Source organism: Etheostoma spectabile, chromosome 9 (assembly GCF_008692095.1).
Source record: "Etheostoma spectabile isolate EspeVRDwgs_2016 chromosome 9, UIUC_Espe_1.0, whole genome shotgun sequence".
NCBI classification, from domain to species: domain Eukaryota; kingdom Metazoa; phylum Chordata; class Actinopteri; order Perciformes; family Percidae; genus Etheostoma; species Etheostoma spectabile.
In genome coordinates, this window is record NC_045741.1 from 31,901,610 (window position 1) to 31,916,996 (window position 15,387).

Below are 15,387 nucleotides of genomic sequence, written 5' to 3' on the forward strand. Positions count from 1 at the left end.
CCTTGGCCTTTGGAATTAAAATCCCCCCCCCATATCATCACATACCATTGACCACACCTAGAGATTGGCATGGTTTTATTTCAGTTAGCTTAATAGCTGGTTTGATTTGCATTGAGTGATGATTTCAAGTACCCCATGACAATCTGTAGGTAAAAGAGGATTTTTTTTTTGTCAACTTAAGCAGGGGCTCCTATACTCATGAGCAGCCCTGTACTAACAATATGAACACAGTCTTTGCTGATGTGTTTGTAAACCCAACATGTTGGAAGTGTTGTAGGGCTGATTTAGTGTCCACGTTCTCCTCACTTAACCGCTTAGTGGCCAACAGAGCTTATCACCTTATCACCGTCTTCCTTTAGAGCGATACTAGTTTATGGTCCTGCCTGCAGGCAACATCTAACGGAGTGAAGTTATGTTTCGCTGTTGAGACAACTGTTTTTGTCTCAACGGTTTCTGTCAAGGGCTTTAAATTGACACCCGCCAACCGGCCAAATGCGGCTTCAAATTAACTTTTGCAGGTAACATTGTAAAGTGTTCGTCAGTGTTGGCAGATTGGTCTGTTTTCCGCCCTAAAACCAAAAATTGGGCGTTTTTTGTGTGTATTCGGCTGGGAAACGTAACCCTTATCTCGCATTACGAGCTACGCTGAAACGAAGAAGACAAAAAGGAATGACGTCAAACAAACCAGAGGAGCCGAAATGAGTAAGTTCAAGAAAGAAAAAAGTAAAGTTGGTTTGGTAAAAAAAAAAAAAAACACATTTGGCTACTGGAAAATGTGCTTGGCTGGTAACTTTAAAAAAAATCTACTAGCCATGTTGGCTGGTGATCAAAAATTCATTTAAAGCCCTGTTTGTGTCCCATTAAGACTGCAGTCTGTCATCGTGAGGCAGGATCAGAAACAGAGGAGCCTCTGTGTTGAGTTCTCAGCTCCTACTAAGTTGTGGCAGTGTAAAACGTGGGACACAGCTTCGCCTTTACACCTGGTGTCTGAGGCATACTGTACATATAGCGGGATCAATCTGATCTAATAAAGTACTGAGGGAATGGTACGGTTAGGCTTTATATCTTGTGAAAATCTGGTGCTGAACCCTTGGAATCATTTTCTTAGCTAGTGTATGTTAGAGAACGTGCGTGTGTACTGTGTGTTTGAATGCATCATCCATCTAGGTGATAATTCTTGCGTTGCGTTAGATGGTATTGTACACTGCAGAAGGTGGGGCAAGACTTTCCAATGCAAGTGTGTTTATGTTCCGATATGTGTATCAATTTGTATGTGACAGTGTATGTGTGTTTAAGCAGGGGAAAACAAAGAGTTAAATCGGTTCACATTAAAAAAATAAGTTAAAAAGAGGGGTCCTGAACTCTGAGTGTGCCAGTGACACTAATGATGAGATCCCTGCTAATTCCTTCATACTGTATGTGTATAACTGTATTAATGTATGTGAAGGCACACACAGTACTGTTAGCATATGAAAACACTGGAACTTCAGTACAGGTGTTTTTTTGTTTTTGTTTTTTCTTATGTAAATGTCAGTTAAAGGACTACATCTACAGAAATAGAAAAAACAGCCGGGTCAACTCAAATGTACAGTGGTCAAACTGGAAAACAAGGCAGTTTTGTTAGTTCCAGAAAAGTAAACATGTTGAAGAGGCGAGGTATTCACCCAGCGGCAACAATGTGTGTGTATGATGTTCCTGTGCTGGGGGAGTGTGTGGGGCCCTGTCATGGAGGGGGGTTGAAGGGACCGTAGGGGGGTAAAGTATGGATGGCGAATGTGTGTGTGTGTCTGTGTATGTGTGAGTGTGTGTGTGTGAGATGGGGGGGCTATAGCATTCCATCCATGAAGCTGGTGTCCAGCCGCTGGATGAGCACCCGGATGAAGGACATCTCCTTGCGCGTGTTCTCAAAGATCACCCTGGGGTCGTCGGACTGGCAGCGCAGACAGTTGGGAGCCATGACCATGGCCAGGTTGTTCACGTCCATCTTGGTGATGGCCACGTTGGCGGACTGGGCAAATACCTGAACACACACACAACGTGCAGTTAGGGCCGGGCCATATGAAGAAAATCAAACATCACGATAAATTATAATCAGTAATGTGAATATAATGACTAAGTCAGTCAAGGCAAATGATAAAACAGCTAGAAGAGTCTGGTAAGTTCAGAAAAAACAAGACGTATGTGATATTACAGTATCCAAAAGCTAATATCTAGACTCATATCGTCATACTACGATATTGTGATATCCAAAACCACTTTTTCTACATACTACACTATGACTTTTTTTGATGTGCTGTACTAGGACTGTTTTGGGAGACTTTCTGCTCTTTTCTCTATATTTCCATCTGTGTCCATTCATATCCCAGTAATGCATGTTACTAACTTAGCTCTGGGGAGCTTGTTGCCTTATGTGTTCTCGCAGTTTTTCTCGGATTGTGGTGGCAGCTGCTGCCGTGGTCCTGCACAACGCCCTGCTACGCCCTGCACTGCTACTACTATTATTTCTAGTCATAGAGGTCTTCAATAGGGGCTGTAGTAGGGGCACCAAATTATTGTTAATTAAGTATTATGTTTTAAAATGTCTTAAATATAAGTCCAACATATTATTAGCAAATATAAATCAGTCTATTTGTGGAAAAACAAACACATTAATGATAGGCTTACTATAGGTATAGGTAGTCACTAAGGTAACCCTCCACAGGTACAGTTCATCCTGAGGATTCACTCTGCTTTCAATCCAGTGTTTAACATTAAAAGATTATTTATAAAATCATGCCAACAATTAAAATGTAATAGCTTAGTATTCTATGTATTAAACAGGTAGGTTTAAAGGCGTTAGGCTGCCCACACATACACATACGTATATACACATACATACAGTGTATATATATATATATATATATATATATATATATATATATATATATATATATATTGAGCGCTGATATGTAGAAGAGGGTCCGTGAGGCATCTCTCTCAGGCTTATAAACCTCTGAAGACCCCTGTACTATACTATGACTTTTTATGAATTTTTTCCAACATGTTATTCCGGTAGCTCAGGTAATATTCAAATTCAAATACATTCCAAAACATTCAGCCACTTATTCTAATACTTTAAGCTATTTATTGTTTACATTACTTTTAGCAACATGTTTACACTTCTGTGCTCGCTTGCTATCTTGCTAACTAACAGGTTTCTTCAGTTCTGCTGGATGTAAGTTAGACAACAGCTTTCTGTTTTTGTAATTTAGATGCCTTAAACCTATTTAGTTAAATACATGAATGCCTCGTGAGAGGTGTGTGTGTGGGTGTGTGTGTGTGTGTTACCTGTAGGAAGCGGATGAGGTAGCAGAGTACCAGTTTGTTGATGTGTGGCAGGCCTAGCACCACGTTGACAGCTGCCTCTGGGTTGTCATAGTGATTGATGCACTCCTCATAAAACTCGTGAGGGATGAGCGGCTCCTCCAGCTCCCTGTACCAGAGCTTCAGCAGAGACGCTGCAGACACACAGACACCAAGGTAGCGTGACGTGAGACCTCCGTGAAAACCCATTTAAAACCTGTTTAAGAACTAAATGAAGTCATTGGAACATTTACTCTGCTACACTCCTGTTACACTAACTGCATGCGCGTCACCTTGGTGGGGCTAGGCCTGTAACTATTATTACATAATTGTCTAATTTTAAATTATTTTACATGATCACGTTTTTTTTTTTTGTTTAACCGCAATTAATTGCTAACATTAGTTAAGTTCTTAAGGAGTATGACTTTTAATAGTAGATGTTGATTTTGTTTGGATATTCTAAATTGTAATTATATAAGTCATTATATAGTTACAGGCACAAACCTTCTGATTAAATTACCATCACCACCCTTCACTTAATATTTATGATAAAAAGGGGGTTGTTTACTTCATAGGCTGTGTACTTGTGTTATTACATTATCTGGGTCTCTTAACAGGGATCTATAACCAAAAGATATATCCTGGGATTCATTTAAAACTTGGATTTGTTTTAAAATATAATAAAGAAAGAAAGTTTTTGTTTTGTCATTTTGTTAATCACAATTATTTATGAGACAATTAATTGTACTGCAAAATGTGTGTGTGTGTGTGTGTGTGTTTACCCGGGATGTGCGGGTCCTCCAGTCCTGTGGGGATTTTCCATTGATCCACTTGCAGCTTGAGGGCATTGACTTCATCTATGTCCCCTGGCACCCTGGAGGTCAAAGGTCACAAGCCGGTTACACTTCAGCGCCTCGTCTCTCCAGTCCCAGTCTCTTCTTCTCTGTATGTCTCGTGACTACGTTGCGTTCCACGATCCATTCTATGAGAACTCTGATGAAAGTTGTTCCCATCGGTTCTATTCCTGTCATTAACTGTAACACTGTTGTCCTCCCTCAAGATGCATCTGTGTGTACTGGCCGTGAGACAGTCCTTCTGCCCACCCTGACTCTTTCTTATCTTACTACATGTCCGCTAAATGAACGTAGCGATTGTTAGAAAATGCGTATGTCCTTGTGTGTCTCATTAAAGCTTCAGAACGTCGTGAACTGAACCCTGCTTCGTGTGGCTTTGTTCTCCGAGCGCTCGCCATTGCTTTGAGAATCAACTTACAGAGGTCAAGCCACTAGAGCACGGGTCTTCTACATTTTTTAAACCAAGGACCCCCAAGGGACCTTCTACTAAATTTACATACTACATATATATATATATATATATAGTACATACATACATATATGTACATGTAAAAATGTATGTGTGTGTAGGTATATATATATATATATATATATATATATATATATACAAACACACACATACAGTAAGTATATATATTTATATACACACATATATAAACATATACATATATACACACATGTGTACTGTATATACACACACATATATATTCAGATATATATACACATACATATTTATACATATACACACACACACACACACACATATATACATATATACACACATACACTTTACATTCTGCATGGGTCTTGTCATTCTATGTTGTACACTGTGGGTCAATATAAAATAGACAGCAGCACTCTACCCTTTACATCTTTATTATTGGATTTAATAGATAGAATTGTGGGCTGACGATGATCGCTCTAATTATAAATATCTATTTATTATCTAATTAATTATTAATTAAGGCTTTAACAGCAAAATACGTATTGGTGTCGCCAGTGAGAAACCAGAAGAAAGTCTTCTTCCATCATATCATTACTTTCCAATTGTGAAGACTTCCAATAAAAGAGCTGTGTTGTGTTCATGCTCGGCAGCCCTCTCTGTTCTGCTGCATTCAAAGTCCCTTCTGCCCCCTTCTCCACTCACTCACCTGAAGATGCCTTCTGTCTGGTCTCCATTGAGACCCAGAACCTCTTCAGAGAGGCGGGTCTGCACCCAGGGCAGCTGGTTGTCTGGATACCGCTCCTTCTGGAGCGCCATCACCTCGTCCAGGGAGGAGCCAAACATGGAGGGACTGAAGATGGCGTTCCTGGCGTGCTTAATCTCCTCCAGACAGGGCTTCTGCACGCCCTGAAAAGAGAGAAACACACACGCACATGCACACACACGCAGGAGTTCATGTTAATACAGCAGGGCAGGTGAAGGACAGCTTGGGGACTTGCAGGAGGAGAGGACAGTCATATGTTGAGATATCAGTGAGAAAAACATTGGACCGGCCACAGGACACAGAGCTCATTAATGTGCTGTGAGAGGTTAGCAGGTTAACACCGAGCAAACACTGCTGGGTCATAAATGTGACAAATCATCTCTATCAGTGACCTGCTGAGATTCTGCCACTACATGCTACACAGGCTCTCAGCCAAGCTGCTGCCTGCCTGCTTGCCTGCCAACACACACACACACACACACACACACACACACACACACACACACACACACACACACACACACACACACACACACACACACACACACACACACACACACACACACACACACGGACACGTCGACCAAAGCCATAGGAATCAATGTGCTGCTATAACAACCTCCACTCCTTCTGGTTTCAGGCTTTCCATCCCGTTTTGGAAGCAGGCTGCAGGGATTTGCTCCCATTTAGCCACATGACAAGAGCATTAATAAGGTCCACTGATGATGGTGATACGACTACAGTGATTACTGAGCTTTAAAAAAATGAAAATATATATTTGTGAGCTGTTTGGAACCGGAGGGCTTAAGCCACAGACAGGTAGAGAAGTCAGAAAGTAGACTGACACAAGGTTGGCTTTGCTCTTTTCATGAGATTAATGGACAATAATGGCATGTATAATAACCTCAGCTGAGTAATCCAAGGAAAATAGGTTTTGTCGTTTGACCGCGGCAGAAACAGCAACATGAAGACAGACCCCACGCTTCTTACCTTCTTGGCACCAGTCAGAGCAGCTTTTGTCAGTTTCCTGTAGCAGTATTTAGCATAGCTGCTAATGGCCACTCCTGAGGGAACAGAGAAAATAGGACATATTTACAACCTTTAGAATGAGCACTTTTATTAAACCACGTAGGACTTGTTAGAAAGACAAGGAAAGGAGCTTCTCTTTGGCTATACATCAACACCCAGCAGCTGTTCATCACATCCATTTGAACCCCTTAAGCTGTGTTACCATGGTTACTAAACACCCTCTTGAAGACACAGAGCGCAAGGCCATTGTCACTCCACTAGTCAACCCCCCCCCCCCCCCCATATGTTTTCAACACACACTATAACAGGTGGGTTCTTGTAAATTACGTGGTCTAGACCTCCTCTATCTGTAAAGTGTCTCCAGATAACTCTTGTTATGAATTGATACTATGAATAAAATTGAAATGAATTGAAAAAAAAAACGGTCACTGTTTTTGGACCCGTACCCCCGACCAGCCCGGCTCTGCAACGCTGGAGCTGGGAAATGGAGCCATCACGGGATGAGCCCAAAAAGTCTTACAGCTGCCTTATTTATTCATTTTCTTTATCTATCTATGTATGGTCTATTAATTATTTTTAATTAAGCATTGCATTAGTTCATGCAGGACACGGACGTCATAGTTAAATGTCTCCCTATTCTTCTTGGATTCCTGCTGCGGATTCTGCTGCTGGCAAAGCTTGCTTCCATCACCCCGGCCTCCACCTTCCGGGTTTTGTGTGTCATCATAAATATGTCTGACATTGTTTCAATGTCTTGGATCGGGCCTACTCCTGGGGGGGGGGTCTCCGCAGCGTGCTCACATCTTAGCGTGCATATTGGCTGATCCAGGGAGCATCATCAGAACAGAGCCTTCATTGCCAAGTATAACTGTATTTCAATTTGTTGCAATAAATGGTTAAATCTATGACGAGAATGTGTGTTTTAGTGAGTTTTTGAATTTATTTTATTGTTTTTATGTCACCTATATCTGTATTTTATGGATTGTTTCTTTTTTTTTAACAATCTACAGTCTACTATGTGCCTGTTAGCCACTCCTAGAGCTTTTATTTATAAGATTCATATATTTAAGTTTCTTTTGGTTTTAAGTGTAATGCCTCTGGTGTTTCCTCACTTCTGGTGGCGTTATCTCAGTTCAGTTTAGCTCAGTTCCTGTTTTTAATTCATTCATTTTTGTCAATTTAGGGGTGGGTTGGTGAATGGGGCTGGGGGGGGAAGTATATTGTGTAATGTGTGTGTGTGGAGGTGTGTGTGGAGGGGGTTGGGGGGGTATTATGACTTTTGTATGAACTTTGTGCTACATTTACATGTATGGAAAGTGCTACATAAATAAAATTTGATTGATTGATTGACCACTGAATCCAGGTTCAGATTCATGAGTGCTTATGTCCCCAGATGTAGGATGCTTTTTAACTCACAATAACTCCTGAGTTCATTTAAGCTTGTAACTTTCATTTTGTATATAAAACGCAGGAAGGGAGCACTGACACATTAGCGCTGAGCCACCAGGGGGAGAGGCGGCCAGTAATCAGTTATACATTCTGTTCACCTGTAGGGGGAAGCAGAGCACCACAACCTGGTTTTTACAACTGCAACTTACACACAAAATCTTGTCACACGGTTTTTGAAACCTCTTACTCAAAGAGCAAAACTACTTTCAAAACTTTCACACACTTTTTTTCTAAAAAACAACACACACAATTCTCTACCTCCAACAAGAAGTGACTTGCTCACCTTTTCCAACACTTGGATGCAAATGTTTCATTTTGAGTTGTGTTTTTGGCATTTTAAATGTTTCATTTCGAAGGATATAGGAGGCATTTAGCATTTTGATTATGCAGTTTCGGAAATTGTGTGTAGAGCTTTGAATAAAGTAGACATAGTTCTGAAAACATGTGTAAACAGATGTAAAATGTAAGTGCATTGTGAAGTACTTCATTTACGGTAAGACTTCCAATGCTGATGGGCTTTAGGTTTGCAGGTTATTGATTTTCTTTTAAGAAAATAAGGGAAGTAAATTGTCTGAAGATATTTGTTGGATTGTATATCTGTATCAGGTTCGCTCTTCTCTGATATTTCAACCTGGAGTTCCCCGAAGACTGTCTTCAGTGCTGGTTCGATCAATATCCTCCCATTTTAAAAACCTCTAGCATTCGTTCCACCTATTAGCATCTTCAAAATGCAGAATCTGTGTAATTGTTTTGATGAGCTTGTAGGATAATCAGTATTTAGATGTTACCATGAAAATTTATTTTTTGTCAAAAAAGCCACAAAAACTGCACTGAAAGAACAATCTCCAGCTGTGGTCAAACAGTAACATATGCCATATAATGCCGTGTGACTTCATTCAGAAAGACGTCTATGTTTTTTTCATTGTCCTCCTCCTCTCTCTTGCCCAACCTAATCAGCTGACTCTGGGCATTCACTCTTTCAGTTAAACCAACCAGACTCTGCCATGATATCCAAGAAGCAAATAACATTGCTGCATCCATACTTTAAATCAGGGGCACGTTCAATCTCTAAACACTGAGCACTGTTTTGCTGCGGTTTCCCTGTTGAAAGACATGTTTCGTCGGGAAAACGGTGTGCAACGGCTTTAGGAATATGTTTACTTTCTCTCATTTGGTTGGTGTGTCTGGTTTATGGGCTGTGTCACAGGTCAATCAGCAGAGACGTGTCTGTAAATATAAAGGCAGGGTGTTCAACGCTGTTCTCCTCTCCGCTGCGGTCAGTTGTCAATTCAGAAAAATCTTTGCAACCCTCCACTCCATTCACCTCCAGTTCTCATCATTTCCCAGCAGCCAGGGTTCCTCCATCAGAAGCCGCGCTCCACATGGACATCCATCCAGATCTTTTGGCTTTCCTTCACTACCACCAGTGTCTAGACTCCCTCGGGGGGATATTCCTGTCTACCCATGGCCTTTCTGCCCCTTATAAATTTAACATAGCGTCTAATAGACAATAACTATTAGATGGAGTCTAATAGCCAAAGACTCTCACATTGCAACCTTTTGCGCATCAGAAAAAGAAGAAAAGCATCTTAATTGTCTCTCTTACAACATATGACACGACATACAACTGAAAGTACAACATATTGAAATGCAGTCTCTGCATTTAACCCATCCTAAGAATAAGGGGCAGTGGGAACATACACATACGGCGCCCGGGGAGTTCAGTTCAACTTGGGTTTTCAGTGTTTTTCTCTAGTACACTTTGACATGTGGCAGGAGGAGGCCATGATCAAGCCAATCTTGGGTTTGAGGGCCGACCCTCTCTAAAGGGAACCCAGTGTATGTGTAATGCTGGTGGCCGAAGTTTCCCCCCACCAGGCCTAAGCCACATGGAATTATTTTTTTTTAAATGTATTTTTAAGATGTTTTTTAAAACTACAGTTACAGTGGGGCAACTTGCTTGGAAAACTTAGATGTAGTCATATTTTCCAATTTCTAGTTAGCTTTTAGGTCTGACTTAAAGTAGATGCCATGGAATCTGTCTTATAGCTTTTTAAATTTGGAAACATTTGAAGTTGGAAAAAAGGTAATAAATAGCATATATTGCAGAATAATGCAATATTTTTCAAATGGCTATAACATCGTATCATGACATTAGTACCGTGATAATATCGTATCGTGGGGCCTGTGGTGACTGAGTGTGTGTTGCTCCCTCACCCTTGGTGTCGTTGAGAGGGTCCATGTGTCGGCAGATGTAGCCCTCCAGGTAGGTGTGGAAACGGGGTGTGGGGGGGAAAAAGGCCAGACAGATGGCCATCAGCTCCCAGCCTCGCTCCAGGCTGTCGTAGCGGAAGTTCTCCGTGGTTTGGCGACACAGCTGGATGTAGAGCTCGTCGCGCAGACCCTGGTTACTCCACCCGCGCACCACCACCTGATGGAGACAGGCAGAGAGGTCTTCTGCTCATGACTGTCTCTCTATTGGAGATGTTCCAATAGTGATACCTTCCGATACTGCCTAAAATATTGGTATTGGAAAGTACTGGAGTTTATGCAATAAACATGATTGACAACCGCAGCATGACGTGGGGTTGCGTTTCTCCAAAAGTTGAGTCGGTCATAACTTTTCGCTGCAGGCCCACTGCAGTTTTTTGAATATATAATATGAGATGCAACCTTTCAATGCTGCAGTTTTCCACAGGATCACAGGGTATGTCAACATTAACGAAGGGTCTTGCATTGGTCACTTATGGATGCTTGTGAGTGTGGTGGGCAGAATAGGAGGCTCCTGTACATTTCCTGCACACATTTTCCTCTTGATTGGGATTTATAAAAGGTTATTCATGAGTGCAGTTTGCTAAATCTGTTGTTTTGCCGATCCAACACACAGTTTTATTAATGAGGCTTCCCTTCAAAGTCACACTGTGAACAAGGACACAGCTTGCGAAGCCTCATGCACACTTACTGCAGAGACTAGAGTCAAGTGATCCTGGTTCAGTTTGTCATCTACAGACACTGAACAACACATATGGTTATTTCCTAAGGAAGGTGTTGCTAACATCTAGGCATGGACTTCTAACGTAACCCTGACTGAATATGTGTTCAGACCGAGGACATAATTAAAAATGATGAAAATAAAAAACATGTTCCACAAGCTCGGTCTTGGACAATTTAGAAATCAGGTCTAAACCTGCAACTGTCAACTAGTAATTGCTTTACGTAATCATACTTTCTTTTGCATCCTTATTATCCTAATTTATTTATCAAATAATTTTTCCACTTCATAAAGTTGTCTTTCTATTTCTCTTACATCTGTGTGGTTCTGTTTTTCTCTTTGGAATATGACTCAATGTCGCTGTAAACGGGGGTCAATGAAGTTTTCTAGAGTATAAATAAACTAGAGATGTTAAAAAAACCTAAAATGCTAGTATCAGTATCAGAAATTACTGGAGTTTATGCACCAATCTGATAACACGTAATATAGCCCTCAAGAAAATCTACTTTAAAGTAATTTATTCATGTTCTTTCTCCATACTGACTGACTTTCGAACTGGATAATAAAAGAAACTACAGTGTTCATTTGTTCATGTTTCACAAAATGTTTAACCCAAGCCAGGCCGTACATTAAAGATAGCAATCATATCACATCCATACAGGGCTAGTAGCATACAGCTGTTAAAACATGATAAAATATATAATACACTGGTATCAGATTTGTACTCGGTATCAGCCGATACGCAAGTTCAGGTATTGGAATCGCTATCAAGAAGCAAAAAATGGTATCGGACTATCTCTATGATAAAGTCTGAATGAAAAGTTTAAACCGCTACAGAGGTACATCAAGGTGAGAAATGAAGGGGTGTGTGTGAGAAAACAGCTTCTGTGCGTGGAGTGTTTAGACTAACATTTTATGCTTCTCAATAGCTATTCCAATACCTGAGCTTCCGTCGGCCGATACAGAGTACTGATCGGGTACCTGTGTTTCATATATTTTACTATGTTTTAACAGCTTTACACTACCATCCCTGTATGGATGTAATATGATTTCTATCTTTGTTATATGCTCTGACTCAGGTTAAAAAATTTGTAAAAACACAAGCAATGAACGCAATAGACCATTCCTTTATTATCCAGTTTGACAGTCATTCATAACGGAAAAAGAACATAATGAACTACTTACTCTGATACAGATACCAGCATTTTAGGTAGCATTAGAGGCTTTTCTATCGGAACATCTCTAATTTAGACCCTGAGCCAGGACAGAGGATTGGTTCAGGATGTCCACAGACCTCCAGAGCCACAGCGAGGGAGTCGGCCTTGGAACGACGGTCTCCCATGAAGGTCTGAATGAGCTTAAAGATGTCCACTGCCTCCCTCTTTACGGTGCGGTCCGAGGTCACAATCATGGGCTTCTTGATGGGCTCACTGCTCCAGGCCAGCATGTTGGCAATGGACACCTTTCTTCTAAACAGACCCTGAGATAAAAACCAGAAAGGGATGGAAGGGGACAAAAGCGAGGGTTAGGCTAATAAATGAGAAAATCCTTTCAGTCCCTGGACAATGAGGGTTACAACACTTCAAATCTAAAGTCTGGCAAAGGGGAATCAGACTACAGCGTGCATCGCTCAAAAGCAAACACTCTGCCTCCCTCGAGTAGAAACAATGTTAGGCAAAAGCCTTAGCTAGATTAAGTCCCTATTTACACTTAGTGGCTCTTGGGCAGATTTGACAGACTGATTGAAATCCATCTTGAATAACTGTGAGACAGTCACTGTTATACATTATACCCACTGCAATAATTATGAGTTTACACGGTATTACACTCTCTCTCTCTCTCTCTCTCTCTCCAGGGTTTCTACAGGTTTCCCCAAGTCAGATTTAAGATTTTTTAAGAGCATTATGAATGACATTTTATACCTATATCACATAAAAAAACAAAGTCAGATGTCTGAGTCCAGAAACATTGCCTAAAACAATTCCCAGATTTCCTCATTGGCATGGTGTCTAGACTGGCTGCAATTTAAGTTTTATGTTGGTCTCATTTGTAGTTGTAATCAAGCAAATTTTATGTGCAGAATTACAACTAAAAGCGCTGCAGGGACATTTAAAAGAGCATTAGAGGTAGCGTTTCACTGACGTAGGAAAATTAAGACTTGTTTAAAATTATGTAAGCCTTACAACACAATACTTCTGTAAATGTAAGACTTTTTAAACTTTTTAAGACCCCGCGGAAACCCTACTCTCCGAACAACACAATCTTCTGAACATAGTTATACTGAGAAATACAGAGAGAGTTTTGTGGAGCGGATAGTCTTAATTAGCTTTGTAGCAATAAATTTGGCAATGGCTTGAATGTAATGGACATTCATTAATATATAACGACTTACGCACAAAAGTTTTAAAGGACAGGGCTAAATTTGGCCCAGTTTTTGACTCCTGTGTTCTGGTACCTACTGTATTTGCGTGGATCCGGTACCTCTTGTGGTATTGTTCCTGTTGTTTGCCATTTAGTGTCTATCTGTTTAGTATCTTTAATGCACCTTGTGGCACTCACAATTTCCTTGTATAGGTCTCTGTGCAATGACAATTGGGTAAGGACAAAGGTTTATCTTATCTCATAAAACAAAACATAACACTGAAATATTTATTGTTCAATTTACAGTCGGTAAATTAAGCAATAAATATTTCAATTTTGAAACAAAACATCATGTACATAAGTTTGGGGGTGGACGGAGGGAGAGAGAGAGAGAGAGAGAGAGAGAGAGAGAGAGAGAGAGAGAGAGAGAGAGAGAGAGAGAGAGAGAGAGAGAGAGAGAGACATGCAGGGAACCCTGGGCAGCTTTGAACCCTGGGCATCTGCTTCGAGAAATAAACCTGGGCATGCGCGCGGCCAGCTGAGGTTTTAATACCAATCTCAATCAACAGATCACATTAGCATGTGGCTAATCTATAACAAAATCCAAATTACTTTAAATGTTTCTGAGGCTTTCAACCAGATCTTGAATTGAGAGGTGTTTAACAAACTCAGGTCAGGAATGAGCCTTCTTGCTCAACTTGTGTATTATTTCTTGAGTAGCTAAACCTGATTAGAGATCAGCTGATTAATAAAACAATGTTACGCAGGAGGTTTCCACTTACAGTTTAACCCACAAAGAAATCAACAGTAACACTTGAATCGGACACAGGGTTTAGCAGATTAACATAGTATGGCACAAATAAGCTGAACTGACATGACCATGTCTTTCACTGCAGTACACTTACACATAAAGTATTTCAAGATATTCCACAACATTTTGGAGACAGTTAAGACAGAAAATACCAACAAAAGCCCATCAAAGTCAGATACACACAGTGCTATAATGTCACCAAATACAAATACTTCATCACTGTCTTACGAATTTTTACATATCTGTACTTTTTCTTCCTTCTTTATATTTCTAAAAACGTTTACTTTTACTCCACTACAATTATTTCCACTAAACTAAGAAATGTTTTTGAACGTTGGAGTGTACAACATTTTTTAATTCTGTTGTGTTTTTCTCTTTACTGATGTCAGACACTGACCCATTTTCAAAAAGTTTCTATATCAGAAATTTGGGTTTCTTTCAACCAAATAGTGAAAAGAAAGAACGTACAGTGTTCCGTACAAGGTGCTTCACAAGTAAAATAAATGTTCAGTTCACTACTTTCATTGAATTTGGGTATTTTGTTCAATTGTATAGCATTTGAAGAAAATCATTGATAAAAGAACGTTGAAAAATGTGAGAAATGTCGGAAAGGAAAACAAAAAAACCCTCAAAAGTGCAGAAAAAAAATCGACAAAGAAAATCAGAAAAAGTGACAAAAACTTCAACAAAAGTGTCTTTAAATTTTGACCCAGAAAAACTGAAAGTTGCATTGTCGACGGGAAGATAAAACAAGGGTTAAAAATGTGTTAACCCTGATTATTATAATTCCCCATAAGGAAGCCACAATAAGTTGTTTTTTTATTTTACTTTTACTTCTAATAGTTAAGTTTAATATCCTAAAATTACTTTTGATACTTAAGTACAGTACATTTCAGATACTTTAAGACTTTACTCAAGTAATATTCTGAGAGAGGACTTTAACTTCATCAAAAGTCATTTTCAGTCAAGATACTTGTAAATTTGCTCAAGTATTGCTTTCAAGTACTTTACACAAGACTGGCTACACACGTCCTCTTGAGTACCTGTGTGTGTTTGTTGAAGTGCTTGGACGCCCAGTTCTCGATGTCCGTCTCTGAGGAGGGTTTTCTCAGGGTGAATTCTGGGAAAATGCCACAGCTGGCGCTTGGCATCATATTCCTGGCATTTCGGCTGGCCTCAAACTGGGCACAGGCTCCGAGGTCCTCCGACTGGCCGGTGAAGCAACAGAGGAAAGAGCAGGGAAGACGGAGAGGGAGAGAGGAAACACAGAATATAGTATTCATCTATGACTGTGGCACTGCTGCAGAACATTTAGAGAAGCTTGAGAGGTAAAAGGTTTCT

The 15,387-nt window shown here is 40.3% G+C and overlaps 1 protein-coding gene across 1 annotated transcript in view; it reads right to left on the bottom strand.

The window, feature by feature from the left end:
- Positions 1-1,481: 1,481 nt before the first annotated feature.
- Positions 1,482-15,387, bottom strand: part of arhgap39 (Rho GTPase activating protein 39) — a 110,068-nt gene continuing 96,162 nt past the window's right edge. Inside the window, exons 4-11 of the mRNA XM_032525361.1 lie at positions 15,090-15,254; positions 12,169-12,354; positions 10,100-10,313; positions 6,395-6,468; positions 5,348-5,547; positions 4,125-4,216; positions 3,328-3,497; positions 1,482-2,020 (exon numbers count right to left, since the gene is read on the bottom strand). Of these exons, the coding sequence (XP_032381252.1) occupies positions 1,826-2,020; positions 3,328-3,497; positions 4,125-4,216; positions 5,348-5,547; positions 6,395-6,468; positions 10,100-10,313; positions 12,169-12,354; positions 15,090-15,254 (1,296 nt within the window). The 3' untranslated portion in view covers positions 1,482-1,825. The remainder of the gene's footprint in view (positions 2,021-3,327; positions 3,498-4,124; positions 4,217-5,347; positions 5,548-6,394; positions 6,469-10,099; positions 10,314-12,168; positions 12,355-15,089; positions 15,255-15,387) is intronic.